The sequence below is a fragment of the Anastrepha obliqua genome, chromosome 5 (genome assembly GCF_027943255.1).
Source record: "Anastrepha obliqua isolate idAnaObli1 chromosome 5, idAnaObli1_1.0, whole genome shotgun sequence".
Lineage (NCBI taxonomy): Eukaryota > Metazoa > Arthropoda > Insecta > Diptera > Tephritidae > Anastrepha > Anastrepha obliqua.
The window spans coordinates 127,496,996-127,515,190 of record NC_072896.1 but is presented as its reverse complement, the minus strand read 5'-3'; the positions used below and the strand labels follow the sequence as shown (position 1 = coordinate 127,515,190).

Below are 18,195 nucleotides of genomic sequence, written 5' to 3'. Positions count from 1 at the left end.
GTTCATAAAAACAGCTGATTTTGTGCACATAGATGGTAACACAAGCGAACATATGTATGTATATACTGCATGCATACATTTATATGTATGTATGTATATGCGTAGCATTCGCGCACAAGTAATCGTTGTGGCAAATCAGCTGTTTTTACAAACGAAATATAAACAGAAGTCGGCAAGTAATATTGAATTGGACATACATATGTATGTATGTACCTATATATAATTTCATACATTTGCGAGTATATGTACATATGTATGTATGGACACTGCATATAAAGAGCGAAAATGATATCAGCTGTAAATGATTGCCACTGAACGAATGCGAATAAGTGAATCAAGAGCTATTTTCAGCTTCAACGAACGGTTTGGCGACAAATAAGTAAAATAATAATAAGGGCGCAATGAAATTTTTTATTTTATTATAAGCAGGGCACTTTTTAAAAGTAGCAGCACTTGAGCAAAAACACCAATGACTGACTTTGTATTTTGTTCCTGCGAGAATCCTCTACACAAAAGGTAAGCCAAGTTTGGCAAGTTAGACAGATAAAATTATAAAAAAATTCAATTCAGCTACACTACTGCTATACAGGCTTATATTTGCAGGATGAAGAATATCTGCATAGAAACAAAACAAGCATTGAAAATCTTTCAAACCATTTTAATATTTATTTCGAGTTGATGGAGTATTACAACCTCACAGAGTAAGAGTACAAATCAGATAGAATATGTATAAAAATAAGTACGTAATTTTAAAGGGAATTTTCAATGCCTTTATGCCATATAATTCTCTTTTGAGAAAATCTCTATGTAATGAAATAGCCAAACAATTATATTTTGTTAATCGGTTATTGAACTCTAAAAGCGATCTAGTGATAGGTTCATTCAAAGCATTATTGATGCGATGTAATCTATATATATAAAAAGAAGTTACATTTCCTTGGTAATCTTATAACTCAAGAACCGCCGAACCGATTGGCACAAAAATTTTAGAGTTCTTTTCTATCTTTAAGGAGGTGGTTTGTGTGAAGTTTTATTGAAATCGGTGCAGCCGTTCCTGAGTTATGACATTTTATGTGAGTAATGGTTTCCTCTCATACGAAATGCCTGTATGAGAAAAACAACAACAAATACAAGGAAATGGAAAAACATTTTTAACTTTATTTATTTTAGCATAATTTATTTAGCGTAAAAAATTGAAATGGAAAATAAAGAATCAAAGTTTAATTACAAATCAAATTTTAAAAAAGTACAGAAAAGGCTATTGTGACATCTTTAGAAAGTATGTTGAATGAAAAAAATCAACTAATTCAACTGTTTAAACATTTTACGAGTTCTATAAAGAAAACTTAATATGAAAAGTTTCTTGCGATATAAAAAAACATTTTATGTATGGTGGTGCGAAGCCCACTGGGAAATGCTAGTTTTATATGAAACAAATTATCTTGTGTAATGGCGGCCGCCGTAGCCGAATGGGTTGGTGCGTGATTACCATTCGGAATTCACAGAGAGGTCGTTGGTTCGAATCTCGGTGAAAGCAAAATTAATAAAAACATTTTTCTAATAGCGGTCGCCCCTCGGCAGGCAATGGCAAACCTCCGAGTGTATTTCTGCCATGAAAAAGCTCCTCATAAAAATATCTGCCGTTCGGAATCGGCTTGAAACTGTAGGTCCCTCCATTTATGGAACAACATCAAGACGCACACCACAAATAGGAGGAGGAGCTCGGCCAAACACCTAACAGAAGTGTACGCGCCAATTAAATATATATATATATATAATGGCGCAAGTGTTTTAGAGGAACATTAAAAGAAATATGTTTGCTCTAATAACCTAAAATAAAATTAAAGAGTTCACCATTCGCCTACATTCAAGATAATGCAATAGGGAGGAAAAGTGTAAAGAATGTAAAGCGAAGAAGAAAAAACAGGCTCCAAATCAAAGCAGCGGTCTAATTGCGTATAAGTCTAAGATTATGCCAAGCAGTGATCATATTGCCAAATTCTTCTTTCCTTTAAGCTGCGATTAGTGGTGCCGTACCGTAGCCATAACCGTAACTACTGCAATCAGCTGTAAACGATTATAGGTGCCGTACCATAACGCCGTAATCATAGCCGTATCCGTATGTATCTATTGAATTTTGGTTTTTTCCCGTAAAAATAAGCAACTATGAAATACTTTACCCCGATCTCCATTAATCACGTTATGTCCGAATGTTATCCCTTCAACTCACTAAGAAACCATATATTCCATAACACCGATCCCATTCAATGCATTTCCAACCCCACAATCGATAACATTAAAAAAACTATAGCCTTCTTAAAAATATCAAAATTATATTACGAAATTTAAACAAACATGTCGAATAAATATATTATATCTCCTAATTTATAATGAAATTCTAAACGACGCGTAAGCACTTAGTATTAAGCATTAATTAAGCACTAATTTTACATCATAAGAAGAAGCTGAAGGCCTTAGCAGCCATAGCTTTCCTAACTAGGCTTACAATTTTAATTATAAGCTTCAGTTTGTAATAATAATAATAATAATAACTTTACATTTGATTTGATATTTGCGATACAAATTTGAATATTAAAAATTAACGACGAAAAATGAACTGACTTAGGGAAAATTATCCGTGTTTTTACGATATGACTAATCAACAAATGAGGTAACGTTACGGCACCACTAATTGTAGCTTTAGGATGAGAATGTACATCTAATTATCAACTGTACACCTCCACGTAATTTTTGGTCGTCCTCTGCTTCCGCTAGTACCGAACGAAATCCATTCCAAAGCGGAATGTGCAATATTGTTAGCCTCCTTTCTTAACGTGTGGCCGATCCACCCATTTTTGGGCATAGGTTAGGTTGTTTATAATTATTTTATATGGCGCTATGATGGCAACCCCGTGGATAATTTTGTGAAGTACAAGATGCAAGGAATTGGGGGAAAATATGTCTATAACCATGATGCCAGATTGCGTGACGTCAGCACAGAAACAAAACAAACGAAAAAAGAAGAAGAAGAATAAGCGAAAGCAAGGAAAGAGCTGCATTTAAAGATTTTAGTCATTTGCGCTTTCACACACACGAACAATTTAACACACATTATTTTTTAATTTTATTTGATTTAAAAAATTTGATTATTGCCTGTGGTGGCGTCACATTTTTCTGTTAAATGCTCCCACCACAAAGTAGTGGGTTGCGGAAGCCACCACCTTTGCATTCTCTACAGCGTTTGTAAAGTATCGGAAATGAATAACTTAATTTTCAGAAAATGCACCGCAACGAATAGATGTAAATTGGTGGAAAACGTCATACACAAAGTATGTCACGGCTTAGGAGTACACATAGGCATAAATCCATAGAGGAAATTACCGATTTGACACACATAAGTGCCTACAACCTTTAGAAAAATTCAAATCAAAACAACTTTTATTAATTATCCATTTATATGAAATTTTTCGTACAATCAATAATAAGGCAGCTAATGTGTCGCGCATTCGTTTTTTATATAGCAGAGGCAAAAATGTCGGTGGCGCTCGCTCTCTCGTTTAATAATGCCAGTATTATCATGTTATATCAGCTGGTTCCAACAACTGAATGGCGAACAGTACCGGCAATCGGTAAATACACAATCAAGGCGCCTACACGAGCAAACACATACAAACATACATGTATGCACCTGAGTAAGATGGTTCATTGTGGTGGTCATTTGTGTAATCGTCTCGGCACTAGCGATACAACTTAATTTGAGCTATATCTACATACATATGTATGTGTGTAGGAATGCTACATTCCCTCGTTTCGCATTTTGCCTCGTGTCAAAGTACTGCAATTTGATCAGCTGATTTTGTTGTATTTATTTATTTTATGTTTGCTCAGTTTAATTCATGTTGTCTGTTCCAAAAAATGTATTTTACTTATATATAAAAAAAAATAATTAATTTGTATATAAAATGGTTTCTTCATAAATAAGTGAGAGTTTCAATAAAAATTTCTACATATCTGATGGTGTAGTTTTTATACCAACACAGAAAAGTAAAACTACTTGGACCATCAAATAAATAACAAACGATCTTCTCGAAATTCCATCGAAGCACTTCACTCAGTGAATTCGTTGACTTTGTATTCTGCTAGCTTCTGTAATAAAAAGCTTTAGCAAATTTCAGTTTTGGGCTTTGTACGTCGAAACGGGCAGAATTTCTCAGAGAAGAAAAAATTTTTCTCTCCCATTCGTTTTTGTTAGATATTATTAATGATACTGTTGATTGATTTAATGATACTATAAATGTTCCTTTAGCGAGTGTACTTCGGGAACTCGATATTTCGATTTCCGTCTACCTTGATTTCTCGCTTTCTACAGTCTTTGCTTTGTTTTTATTGTTATTATTTTTCTTCTGTTTTAATATACTAGCTATTAACATTAGCTTTAAGTAGTGAGTAAGAACTTTGTTAATTCACTTACACATGCCCCACAAAGTCTGCGTTCACCCTACAATAGCTTTTTAGTGAATGAAACACACAACCTGATTTTATAATTTGTATAAATTTATATGTTTAAGTTTCAAAAACAAAAATAAATTTCAAGATCCCTCACATAAGTTTTAGATAACGGTGAATAATGGCTGTAACAAGTAAATAAAGCGACCATAAAGTCTGCGTTCAATCTTAAAGTCTAATACAAAAACATGATATGCTATATGCAAAAATTAAATCTAATATTTAGTTGGATATCCACGTTGCTTCAGGACTTCACTCAGCCTATTTGGCATTGAACTTACTAGTTTCTCTGTTTCCTCTGCTGTTATCTTCCTCCATTCTGTCTGCATGACACTCCGCAAAACCTCTTTACTAGTAATCACTTGCTGACGAATTCTTTTTTCCAATAGATCCCACAGATGCTCGATGGGGTTAAGATCTGGGGACTGTGGCGGTGTTTTAAGCTGTTTTGGGGCGTTGTACAAGAGCCAAAGCTTAACGATCTCGGCTGTGTGCTTCGGGTCGTTATCTTGTTGAAACCAAAATGTTCTTGATAAGCCGAGATTTTCTGCACTTTGCTCTAAATTCCTTTTTAGTATGTTCAAGTATCCCCATTTCTCCATCGTTGAGATAAATAAATTCTAACTGACCCACCCCATTTGCCGCCATGCAGCCACAAACCATAACCCCACCACCTCCGTGCTTAACAGTGCCAACAAGATTTTGCTTTTCAAGAACAGTTCCAGGTTTTCGTTAAACAATTTGACGGCCTTTTATTCCGAATATACAAAATTTACTTTCGTCTGAAAATATTACTTTTTCCAGAACTCGGGAGGCTTATTTATGTACTCATGAGCAAACTGAATGCGTTTACGTCTGTTCACAAGAGAAATGAAAGGCTTTCTTCGGGCGACTCTACCATGGTATCCAGCTTGACGTAGAACTTTTCTGGCAGTTTTAGCGCAAATACTTTTTTTAAATGTTTGATTTATGTTTTCAACTAATTTTGAGGATGTAATCCGGGGGTTAACCTTTGTCAAGTTGATTATAGAACGCTCTTCCCGGGTCGATAATTTTTTCGGACGCCCTGACCTGGGCTTAGATGTAAAAATTCCAGTTTGCCGAAAATTTGTTACAACTCGCTGAATAAAGGAATACGTTCTCCCAATAGATTTTCTCATATTTCGGAAACTTTTTCCGTGTTTCCACATTTTTATAATTATTTTCCTCTCAGAAACCCTTATTTGTTTTCCCTTTCCTTCCATGTTCTTTAATTATCTTCAGTCATAAATAAAATGTTCAATGCGCAATGAAAAATTAATATAAATAAGGAAAAGTATCTTAAAATTAACGGTATAATTAAAATAAACAGGCTGAACGCAGACTTTTTGGTGCCACATTTACATGCTGCTGAAATTATTTTCCCGTTATCTAAAAAGTGAAGTGGGGAATTGTTTTTTTTTTTTTTGCCCTAGAAAGCTGGGAATGTAGTGAATAAACAAATTGTAAAGATTTCAATTTAATCATAATATTCTATTTTGTTTTTAACAAATTTAAGAAGGGGGTCAACGCAGACTTTGTGGGGCATGTGTATATACATAAAAATGCATATGGTGTTATTGGACTTATGTATGTATGTACATATACATATATTTAAGTTGGCATTTCTTAAGTAGAACTCGATATTTTTATTCCCGTCCTATGTCAACTCAGGAGAGTAGGACGGGAATAAAAAAGGAGAAGAGACCAAAAAGATGGCAGGCTTGGCCTATGTAACAGGATACTCATATATCTTAAAATCTAACTACTTAAGCAAACAATGGGTGGTTCAGATAACTTCGAGTAAAAACTTCTTAAATGCAATAAGATTTCTGTTTCTTAAGAGCGAATAATTTTCCTCAGTAATAATTTTGAAGTCGTTTACCTTTTTTTATTACATGTAAAATAGAAGAGTATGTGTTTAGCATATCGTTTATGGGCTTCCGCGAGGCACCAGGGTCTTGCCAGACCTTTTCTACTTTGGACATGCATTTATTACATTTCTATTATAGCTAACGAATTTTATATTGATTTATGGTTATAACGTTTTAAAAAGGATCCTCGAACAGGACGAAAAAGAGTAGACCCGGGTGCCCAACCGAAAGTTAAAAAAAAATATCCGAAAGAGGGTTATATAGATTGCATGTATTTGCTTTTTAACTGTTTAGCGCAGTTGTTGTTGTTGTTGTTGTAGCAGTATCTTCACCCTGTCAGTGTAGTGTAATTACCGGTCGTCTTCGTCTAGCTCATCTAACGGTAGGCCCAGGAAACTGGCAGTTTCGACGGGTTGGGTCCAGAGGGAGAGAGGTGTTAGATGAGTGGGTTTGATGGGGCATGTGAAGAGGTGGTTAGTGTCGTGCGGGGTACCTTCACATGCTGGACATATGCTTAGTATGTCGGGGTCGATTCTGGATAGGTAGGAGTTTAACCTGCTACAATATCCAGAACGTAATTGTGCCAAGATTACGCGGGACTCTCGAGGAAGCTGGAGCTCTTCGTCTGCGATAGGTGGTGGTTGGACTCCGATAACGGCATTCGGGGGTCGGGAGCTTAGGAAGGTGGTAAGGGTCTCCCGATGAATGTCGTTGATTGCCTGTCTGTATACTGTCTGATCCTGGAGTGGTCTGTCCGTTTTGTCCTGGATCTCGTCCACGTAGTTGAGGAAGTGTCTCCTGATGTGCCTGGGAGGTGGCTCAGGCTCGAGCAGGTGTCTGCATGGGTGAGGCCTACGGTGACACCCAAGCAGAAACTGATTGCCGAGCATTTTGTTGTGCTCCTTAACCGGGAGCATGTGCGCCTCGTCATGTAAGTGTCGCGGTCCTGATGGCAGTATTCTGGCAAGTCTGAAGCTTCGTCCACTGCGTATCACTGGTTCCAGGCGACCAGACAGGCGCGGCATAGTTCAGAACCGGTCGGCCTATTGCTTTGAAAGTCGACAGCAACATTTCTTTGTCTTTGCCCCAAGTGCTGCCGGCGAGCGACTTGAGGACCTTGTTGCGATTCTGTACTCTCGTTGCAATAGCGGTTGTGTGCGCTGAGAAGGAGAGCAAGCTGTCAAAGGTGACTCCCAAAATTCTGGGGTTGTTTACCGTCGGTATTGGGGTATCATCGACGTGCACCTGAAGTGGCAGCTTGACCTCCTTTGTCCAGGTGGTGAAAAGGGTCGCCGTGGATTTAGTGGGAGAAAGTTTTAAGTTTCTCGCAGTGAAGAAGTGAGAAAGGCGGGCGAGGTAGTCGTTTACTTTTGAGCATAGGCCATCAATGTCATTGCCCGACGCCATTATCGTGCAGTCGTCGGCATATGAGACCAGTGAGACTCCCTCTGGTGGCTGGGGGAGTTTAGAAATATAGAAATTAAAAAGCAAGGGTGAAAGGACACCACCCTGCGGTACTCCTTGCTTTATTTTTCTCTGTTTTGATGTTTGGTCTCGAAATATTACCGACGAGTGACGACCACTCATGTAGTTCGCGGTCCACCTCTTCAGCCCTGGCGGGAGTGTCGACTGTAAAATGTCATCTAGTAGCGTGGCGTGGCTGACTGTGTCGAAAGCCTTTTGTAGGTCCAACGCTACTAGGACAGTCCTCTCGCAGGGGCGGTTTTGGTTTAGTCCGCGGTTTACCTGGGTGTTTATGACGGTGAGTGACCCTAGTGCCGTGGTGGTACTGTGCACTCTATGGAAACCATGCTGGTGTGGGGCTGGAGTCAGGTGTTCAGTGAGGAGTGGGAGTAGAAGGGCTTCAAGAGTCTTCACTACTGGGGAAAGGAGAGTTATCGGACGATAAGACTCCCCTTGGTTGGCGGGTTTCCCAGGCTTCAGCAGTGGGACCACTCTCCCTAATTTCCACTTATCAGGAATGATGAGAGTGGCCATAGACAGGTTGAAGACCTTTGTGAGGTAATCTACTCCCAAAGGACCCAGCTTTTTCAACATCAGCATGTTTAGTCCGTCGAGGCCAATGGCTTTTGATGGTTTCATTTGTTTGATGGCCCCCTGAACCTCGTCGCTGGTGAAAGCAAGCGGTGCACTGTTGTAGGGCAGTTTGTGCAGCCGTCTGGTGGCACAACGCTTGGATCTGTCGACCGGAGGATGCAATATAAATTGCCTGCTAAAGTAGCTCGCGCATCTCTTCGGGTCCGACGAAGTACGACCGTTGAAGGTGATATCCACCTTGTCGTTGTGCTTCGTCGGGTTCGACAGGGACCTTACGGTGGACCAGAGCTTGCTCACACCAGAGGTGAAGTTACAGAACTTCAGATGCTCTACCCATTTGGTCCGCTTGTGTTGGGTGACCAGTTGCCGGGTCTCCGAATTGAGATCCTTTATGCGAGGATCCCCGGGATCGGCCTGGCGTAGGCGGTCACGCTCGTTTGCCATAACGGCTGCTTCGGCTGGGAAATTAAGACGTAATTCCCGGATCCGTCCAGCAGGTATGAAGCGAGCCGCGGCGGCTGTAATCGCCTTGCGGAATGCGCGTTCGCCTGCGCGCACATCGGTGGGAGTGGGTAGGGCTGCGAAGATGTTCTCAGTAAATTCCGCGAATCTGGTCCAATCAGCTTTGTTGAAGTTGATGTATGACCGGTGATCCGCGGAAACAAAGTCGGCAGGTCTCTCGATCGAGATGATAATGGGCAAGTGGTCTGATGCAAGCGCTAGCATAGGTCGCCAGGTTATGCTATTTATCAGTCCAGCGCTAGCAATTGTTATATCAGGCGAGCTGCTACAATTTCCCACTACCCTAGTGGGGGCGTCGTCGTTTACAGTGCTGAACGTCGAATCGTCTATCTGCTCTGCCAATAGCTGTTTAGCGCAGTCGTTATAGGTTATTGCTGCTTGAAATTAGAAAATTCTACTTTTTTTAATCAAAGATGTTATTTTAACCCTCATATTTATTATTAAATAACTGCAATGAGAATTTTTTTGCTTATATTCCAAAAATCACGTCACATATACCTAGTGGAATTACGTTTCGGAAAATCCCTTTATCCCTCGTTATGGGTGATTGCATAAAATTGAATTCGCAAACGTCCGATGAATATTCTATCCACGAAATCGCCTATTATGAGTAAATGCAATTGGTTCTAACCTATTTATGTACATACATATGTATGTATATATTATTGTCTAGAAGCAAAATATAAACTCGCTACCACTTGGCTTTTTTCTTGCTTTTAAACTACTACTATTTACTATCTACGGACTATTTATCTAAGCGGTTACTGAACTTTTGACCTTCCCTAGACGTCGATAAGGATATGGAACCTATACATGCACACGTCCCACTTGTCACACAAGCTGAGCTGCGGTAATATTAATGAAGTTGTTGGACCAAAGTGCATGTGGCATAAAGCCTAGATTTTTACAACTACAGCAAAAATAACAAACAGATTAAATTGAAGCGGAAAGGGCGACATACCAAAGGGGTGTTGCAGGTGGATCTGAGTGTACCGCTAAGAAACAAGCAAATGAGTTGTGTAGCATATGCAATATACATACATATGTATATGTATGCACATATATATGTATGTAAATATATGTGTGTGAGTAAAATGGACGCGTTCAAATGCAATATTAAGAAGGGTCAAAGCTTCTCGCAGCTTGCATCATGTATGCCTTTCCTACGCTACCGACTGAGCGGTGGAAAAACTGAAAGCTGCACAAATTGTGCCACAAAGCACTGCTGGAATATATCGATCCACTTTCCAGCAACCCTCCAATCGTACGTACCTTATAAAGAGATACGTGCGTCTTGTGGCATACGTATGTATGCACATACACACACATACACGAAGTATGCTGCTCTAACACCATCACCATCAGTATTGCGTACACCTTTCAGATTTCTATGATTTTCAGACGTCTAAAACGGGTGAAATACCCACCCACATATCTTCCGCAACTCAAAAGTAGTGAATAGGAAACGTCCAAAGTAGAACAAGCCCCTGGATCCTCTATCTGCAAAGCATCGAATTACGGACTGATAGATCGTGGTAGATGCTACATACATACACACATACATATGTACGTTCATCCGCATGCAAGCAAAGTGCCATATATTTCCATGGCACGATGTGCTATATGCATTCTCAATGCAAAGTATGCCACAAATACACACATACAGATACATGATGATTTTTAACTTTGCATGTGCAGAGTAAGGTTTACTTTGATATGCGCCACCACCCATTATTGTGCGTTTGCGCAATGCAGCTCCAGCTCACAACTAAATTCCCGGTTATCATCATTTCACCAAATTATCTATATTTTCTGCATGCTGAACTCATATCTATGTACATACATATGTAGGTATATAATTCCTTACATTGGAGAGGCCGATTTCATCCATCATGCATCTGAGCTGTGTGAGGACAGCAATTGATGGCTTTGGTGGCAAACTATTTTCCTGCGGAGCCGAACGATTGGTGGTCCCAAGCAATAAAAGTAGGACACTGCTGACGATTTAGCGCGTACACCGGTACAGAAAATCGTAGCGTAAAAAATGTGTAGGTAGAAGTGGAACAGGAATTTTGTAAAGGAATATGCGCTTTTGCTGAATTCCACAAGGTCCACAAAACGCAAGTTTCTGTTCTGCCGAAAGTGCGCGCGTATTATTTTACTCAAACTACTAAAACACACATTTATTGTGGTGTAGTGCAGTGTAATGTGCTGCGGCGTAACTTACCTTACTCAACTTGTCGCCTTCGTGTCGTGGTAGGAGCGAACGTAGATTCTGAAAACCGGCATTGATGCTTTGCATTCGTCGTCGTTCGTTGCTATTGGCAATTTCTCGTCGCATACGTTTCTCACTCTCCAGAAGGTTTTTGTTGCCACCGTTATTAGTGATATTATTGTTTGATGAAGTGCCACCCTCTCCTCTGCCACTCTTTGTTGATGAACTACTTGTATTCATGTCGGAATTGGTGTGACGCTGACGTTGTGGTATTTCCGATTCTTCCGTCTGATACTGGATATATTCACCCCCAGAATCTTCTAATTGTAATCTGGAAAGATAGAAAAATTGGCCATTAGATAGTAGAAAACTCGAACAAATTTAGTGATACTAGGTTGTACAATAAGTTACGCGGTTCGATAAGAGATTAGTATCGACGTGTCACAGAATTTTCAACAATGAAAAAAATCAAGTATCGTGCAGTGATTGCATCTTTATTTATTCATTAGAAAATTTATGGACGAATGTTGAATGTTTTTAGGGACTCTTCGCCATCAGATGGGTTGTTGAATTTAACTGTGGGCGTACAAGCACTGAAGACGATCCACGTCAAGGGCGCCTAGCGGTAACACCAGAAATCGTACGAAAAATACAGGATATCGCATTGGAAAAACGTTGAGTGACCGAAGGAGACTTAGTAGAAGCCCTAAGCATCGCATTGGACAGTAGAAGCTATGTTTTAACTGGAGTATTGGGTTTTAGAAAGCTGGTGCGCAATTGGTGCCGAATTGGCTAACAATGAAAAACAAAACTCGTTCGAATGCGACTTTCTCAGTAGCTTTTAGAACGTTTCATTGGTGCATCGATTCATCACTAAGGATGAGACTTGGGTCTATCACCATGATTCTAAATCAAAACAGGAGGCTACAGAGTGGTGTGATCCTAGTTCTTGGGTTCCGAAACGAGTTCGTGTCCAGAATCCGCCCAAGAATGATTTATCATCTGTTTTTTTTGAAATGCGAAATGAATTTTGTTTGTGAATTACTTGCAAAGTAGTAAAATAATAAATTCTTGTTACCCTTTAGACCAGATGAAGAAAAAAATTCGTGAAAAATACCCAGTTTGCCAAAGAAAGAAACTTTTTTATTGACTTATATTGACAATAGCTAACATTCTTGAATTAAAGTTCGAATTGTTGGTGCATCCACTGTTTCCACCAGATCTGCCCCTAGCGACTTCCATCTGTTTCCAGACCTAAATTCATGCGTGGAAAGCGTTTCTAGTCAAATGTTGAGGTCATTACAGCTGTGGAAGCGTATTTTGCAGCTCTTCCAGATTCTCACTTCAGGGATGGAATTCATAAATTGGAATGCCGTAGGAATAAGTGTATTGATGCTCAGGGAGGCTATACTGAATAAAAATGTGTAACACTGATAACACCAACAACAGTCACACATAACAAAAGTATTAACAAAAAAACAAAAACAGAATTACTATTATTGTATTTAAAATGTTTACGTAAGAGGATCTATTACATACAAAACCAGCTAACGAAAAACATCTTTTGGCCTCAGCACTTGTCGGCTGAGCTGTCAATAGCTAGTCAGTCATAAGCCATTTGAAGATATTGACCCCCATCCCCGCCTTTACAAAATATTTCAACTTTACTTTAATAAAAAGTGATTCCTTCAATTCGATATTTAAAATTTGAGATCTTGTAGTGACGGGAATTCGAGATTGATAATAGTTAGATAGCAAAGTACAAATACAGATATTATATAAATACATTTTAATAATATTTGGAAGTCATAAAAAAAGCATCCTTGCTCTGCAACCAAGGATCTGTCAACAAAAATTCAAGTGAATGTAGGGTAGAAGAACTCTGTAAAAAGCTCCCTTAGCATACAAAGTACAAAGTTCGAAAGTATCTATAAAAACGAACCGAGTTTGCTTTGATGTCTTTTATTCGTTATAGTATAAGTTAATTATAAGCTAACTGTATAAATAATTTAATTTTAATAATGCATCCATACAACATACATATCTGACTATGTATGTATGTACATATATCCCATGATGAAAAACATCAGAAGTGTGGCCAATATCAGACCGTTAAAAGGTCTCAGCACATATGAAAGAATCAGCTGATTAGCTGACGTAACCGGACCTATGGCAGCGGGCAGAATTCTGCTATCGAGTCCGCGGTGATTGACATAGACAAGATGTAGCAGCACTTCACCATGGAAAGTTGCAATCATTCAGATTTTTAATCAACAAAGAGATTGAAGGGAAAGAAATAAGAGCTTTCTTAAACGTAATGCAAGAAGAAACAGAAATTAAAACAAAATATGAGAAAAAATGGGGCGATACACTTGGAAGAGTATATTTACGTCCATTATGGTGTCAAAATTAAAAATAGTTCGGCGCGCTCGGTGTACAAGTTAACACATCCGGTCAGACAAAGTCAACGACTGCAGTTCTGCACGATCAGCAAAGCTGCAACAATGTTTAATGCCAATTATGCCAAACTCCACAATTCGTTGCCGTCAACATTCCATGCGCCGTCATGACGTTGAAACATAATCCATTCAGCATAATCGCTGACACAGCGATTATAGGTCAGGGCTAGCTTATGTTAAGAATATTTTGTCATTTATATTTCAGTACGGATTTGACCAATAAACGAACAAATAATAATTCTATTTCGCTGATTTAACTTCGTGCAGAGATCACAAGTGAACAGTCCGAGCATATTAATTATTAACTTACATACGCAATGCAGCAAAAGGTTTTTCATACAAACCATCTGCCTTTCAGATGTGGCGTAAAACTGTAGGTCTCGTTTCTCTGTTTGTAGGACAATTACGATGTACTTCTATCAACGGTGTATGTCCTACAAGCTTTAATATGTATGAATGGCAACGGCGATTACCATTCCCGGTTGAAATTTGTCTAAGCCAAATCCAATGTTTTGTTTGGCCAATGAAAGCTATTTGTGGATCAACTATTTTAACACTTCAGTACCTTTAGCGATCTTAAATAAAATGCTAAATCCGCGGAACATTAATCTCTACTATAAAGGTGAATGTCTGTACGTTGTCCGCGCATCACTACGAAACGACAACACCAAATGACGTAAAAATTTGTATACATTCATATTTTCACCCAATGAAGGTTATAGGCATGTTATTATGATGGAACTCCTTTCCCACAGCCCGCAGACCGCGCCACAACTCTCATTCGTCACTAATAATCGAATATTTGTTTAAATTTAATTTAAAAATCTTAGTTTTTCCTATTTCCCACTATTTATAGCACACTCTAGACTTCATAATCCGCATAAGCTGTTCAACTATGACCCAAATGCAAAGTTCAAAAACGATTTGAGATAGAAAATTAATAAAAAAAATTTTGCTTGATATTTTTCTGATTGGCTGTTTTGATTTTATTCAACGAGGCATAGCAGCATTATGGTTATTAATAAAAAATTATTTTCTATGAAATTATTGTTTGTAATTCTTTTATATACATATCCTACATCCCTCAAAACTACTCCTACGCGAGCGGTGCCGCGGGATCAGCTGCTAGTATTTTATAAATTCAGAAGTAGAAAATCTTCGTAATTTGCTGTAATAACGTTATCACATACACACACGATTGTACATACACATAGATAAGTAATTTGTTTTCGTTTATTTTTCCCGCGCTCATTCATAAATCTCCTCGATTTCGTATTCGTCGGCTCCTCGGCATCCGTCACAAATTTTGTTTCGTGTTGCTGACATTGGAATGCAGTTTCATTCACCTCTGTGGACTACTACAGCTCCAACTAAATACTTTGCTGTAAATATCAAGATAGCGGTTTGCTACATTTTTATTTAATGCTTTTTAATGTAGTATATATGTGTATGTGTATGTGTATATGCAGATGAACGTAAAACACTGCATGATAGTAAGTTATGAAAGTTTATAGAAACGATACTCTCCAACGCTGTAGATATATGTATAAAAAAAACTAAACCAAGACCGTGAATACAATCAGTGCCAACAAATCATTGAGGCGTGCAGAACGACCTTAACATATCTAAAAATAAATAGCTATTAGCAAAAAACTCCGTGACGTTGCTGTGACTAAGATGAAACTAAGTGGTTCGACGTCATCCCGAGTAGGTACATATGTATATATGTATGTACATGACACAACTTTACTAAATAAATATGGAATATGTCGTATTCAGTTCTAAACACTTAAAAATTAATTTAAACCTACATAAATGCTGTATTTTTTTTTCTCAGTGTTAAGAATACATCCGGTCATTTCCACAAGTTCAAATTTTTTCTACCGGCTACATACTTGAGTAGTCAATTTGGTGGGTGAGATGAAGCGAGTCAATGGGATGTGAACACTGTTGTTACCGTCATAATGGAATGTGGTTTTGCAACTCCACATTGCACATTTCAACACTTGCACACATACATACATATCTGTGTGTTTTTGTTGAATTACTTTGTTTACTCTGTTCTTCACGCTGCTCCCAAACGACGGATGCAGAAAATTCAGCTATTTTTATCTCTTGTTATTCTATTACCTTTCAAATTCCAAAGCCAGGGAAACCTGCTCACAATGGCAGTGCAAGTAAAAACTTAATTCATATTTTAAATATAATGCATTAAATTTCCAAACTGAGAATACATGAAAACTAGCAAGTGGAATGATCATGTTCAGATAATCTGCTTTTACTCTATTTCCTTGACTCCCGCTAACGGTGCGATAACGATTAATTTGGGCTGCTCTAAACAAATACACTTAGCCAAGTTTTAGACTTGACTTAGTTTTCATAAAAACCCAAAGGTCATCCCAAATGCACAGCGATATTTTTCATCGTCCATGTTTACAATGTTTTGTTTTGTTTATTCGCTTGCTTTGCCTTTATTTTCGCTTTGAATCGTTTGCATATGTTTTACATTTGTGCGAAAAATCTGTATGTATATTTTGTATGGCATCTTTTAGACATTTTTGGTGGAATTTTATACAAAATAGGTAAAAAATGATATGGCAGCATTATTCTCTCACTCTACTCCCTTTCGTAGCTCCTTGCCGAACGTGTGCGCTAAGCCCACAAGCACACCCTTTTGAATAGGAAAAGTTACCCCTCCAGGTTTTACTTGTTCTCCACTTTTACTCAACATTTCTAGTTGGCAACGCAGTAAGTGGATTTGTCAAGAGGGAACGAACAAACCGAACAAACCCTTTGGTGCTGAGTAACGATACCTAAGTTTCTACAAAAACTATGTAAGTTAAACCTTAGTCTAATATAGCTAATAGCGCTCTTAAGACCGTGACATTTTCATAATTTTTTAGCGAAGAGAAAAGTTCTTTGCGATGAATACAAACATACATATTGTAATTATGAACGAATGAAAACTAACAACCATCAAATGGCGCATAAGCACAAACGTGCACATATGTACATGCACATGCTATAAATGCACAAATATTTATGCGGTGTGTGCGTGCATTCGAGAATACATATGTGTGTGTGTATATGTATGCATGTGCACAATTTGGTTGGCAATTGCAAATGATGACGCAAGCATTGACCTAATAACCAGAAACGACAGTGAAAAAACGATACATATGTACATTCATATGTGCATACGCATAATATATGTAACAACGTACGCAATAAATAAAATACTCCGACACTGTTATGTAAATAAAACTTTTTTTAAATATTACCGCTTAATGAAACGGGTACCTTTCGCCACCTGATTCTTTTTTCAACGTTTTTGGAAATCCATTTATCATTAATTCGGTACGACTATATATGAATATAAATATGTATGCATGCATGTTAAGTTTGTTGTTCCAAATTACTATTTTAGCGAATTGCCTAAAAAATTACTTTATTTTCAGGTATGTGTGTATGTATGTATATGTGGGATTTTCATACGTAATAAGCGACTCAGCACGAAAACTCTCACTTGACGAACGGACATTGCAACAATTTACCGAAAGGCAGGAGGACAATGACGGGGTGTCAGCGGGGAGTAGACAGCTGACATTCGAACCCGGCGCGCAACGCACGCATTTCAAGAAAAGTGTATTCAATTAGTAAAAAAGCGGTTGATAACAAAAAGTAAAAGAACTATGTGTAACTCTGCATACATTTTTACATACATGCATATATATATATGCATGCTAATATTTACATAAAAATTTTATAAATTAGAAATTTACTCAGTCAATCTGTAGTATGCCGAATGTACAAGTGCCAGCAATGTAAACAAAGCCAAACAGCTGCTGTAAACGACAAACAAGGGGTGGCAAGCAACTGATACAGAATGAGTGGGATGTGAGGAAACCGCGCGGAGGTACAGTAAACGAGAAAATTGCAAAACGTTGTTCGTTTTCGTCACGAGATTTACAAGCATTTATATAGGGTGGCCAGATAAGTATGATAATAAAACAAGTTTGTGAATGAGAAATCGAATTGATTCCGGTTTTATTTTGATGTTGCATTCATGCCCTCGTTTATGTAATAGAATAGCATCATGCTTCAAATTTTTGATGACTCCGAGTCATCTAATATGTGCGACACTATTCCTCCAACACCACCTCGAATTTTTGCCAAGCAACAGCATCTCGAATTTATAATTGAGATGGAATTACGATGGATCGCAAACCTTACGGAATATTTTGACAGTTGGACGTCATTGGTAACTTTTACAGCTGCTGAAACATGACATTGGATAAACTATCACTGCTACCTGGTCAGCTCATATTAGTAGTCTCGTAGTCATACACAAAAGTGAATTTCACCCAGCGTTCACAATGTTTTTTTCGCTATTTTTCGCCAAAAATCCTTCAGTATCGACCAAATATCACGATTATTGCTTGGTTTTACCTTTCTGACTTCTCTCGTAATACCACCCCACCGGTTTTCTATGAGATTGAGGTCGAGTAAGTGTGCGGGCCAAGACATCACCCGAAACCATTCC

The 18,195-nt window shown here is 38.3% G+C and overlaps 1 protein-coding gene across 1 annotated transcript in view; it reads right to left on the bottom strand.

Moving 5' to 3' along the window:
• LOC129247002 (helix-loop-helix protein 11) overlaps positions 1 to 18,195 on the bottom strand; it is a 41,756-nt gene that overhangs the window by 14,598 nt on the left and 8,963 nt on the right. Inside the window, exon 2 of the mRNA XM_054885821.1 lies at positions 11,206 to 11,524. Within this exon, the coding sequence (XP_054741796.1) occupies positions 11,206 to 11,524 (319 nt within the window). The remainder of the gene's footprint in view (positions 1 to 11,205; positions 11,525 to 18,195) is intronic.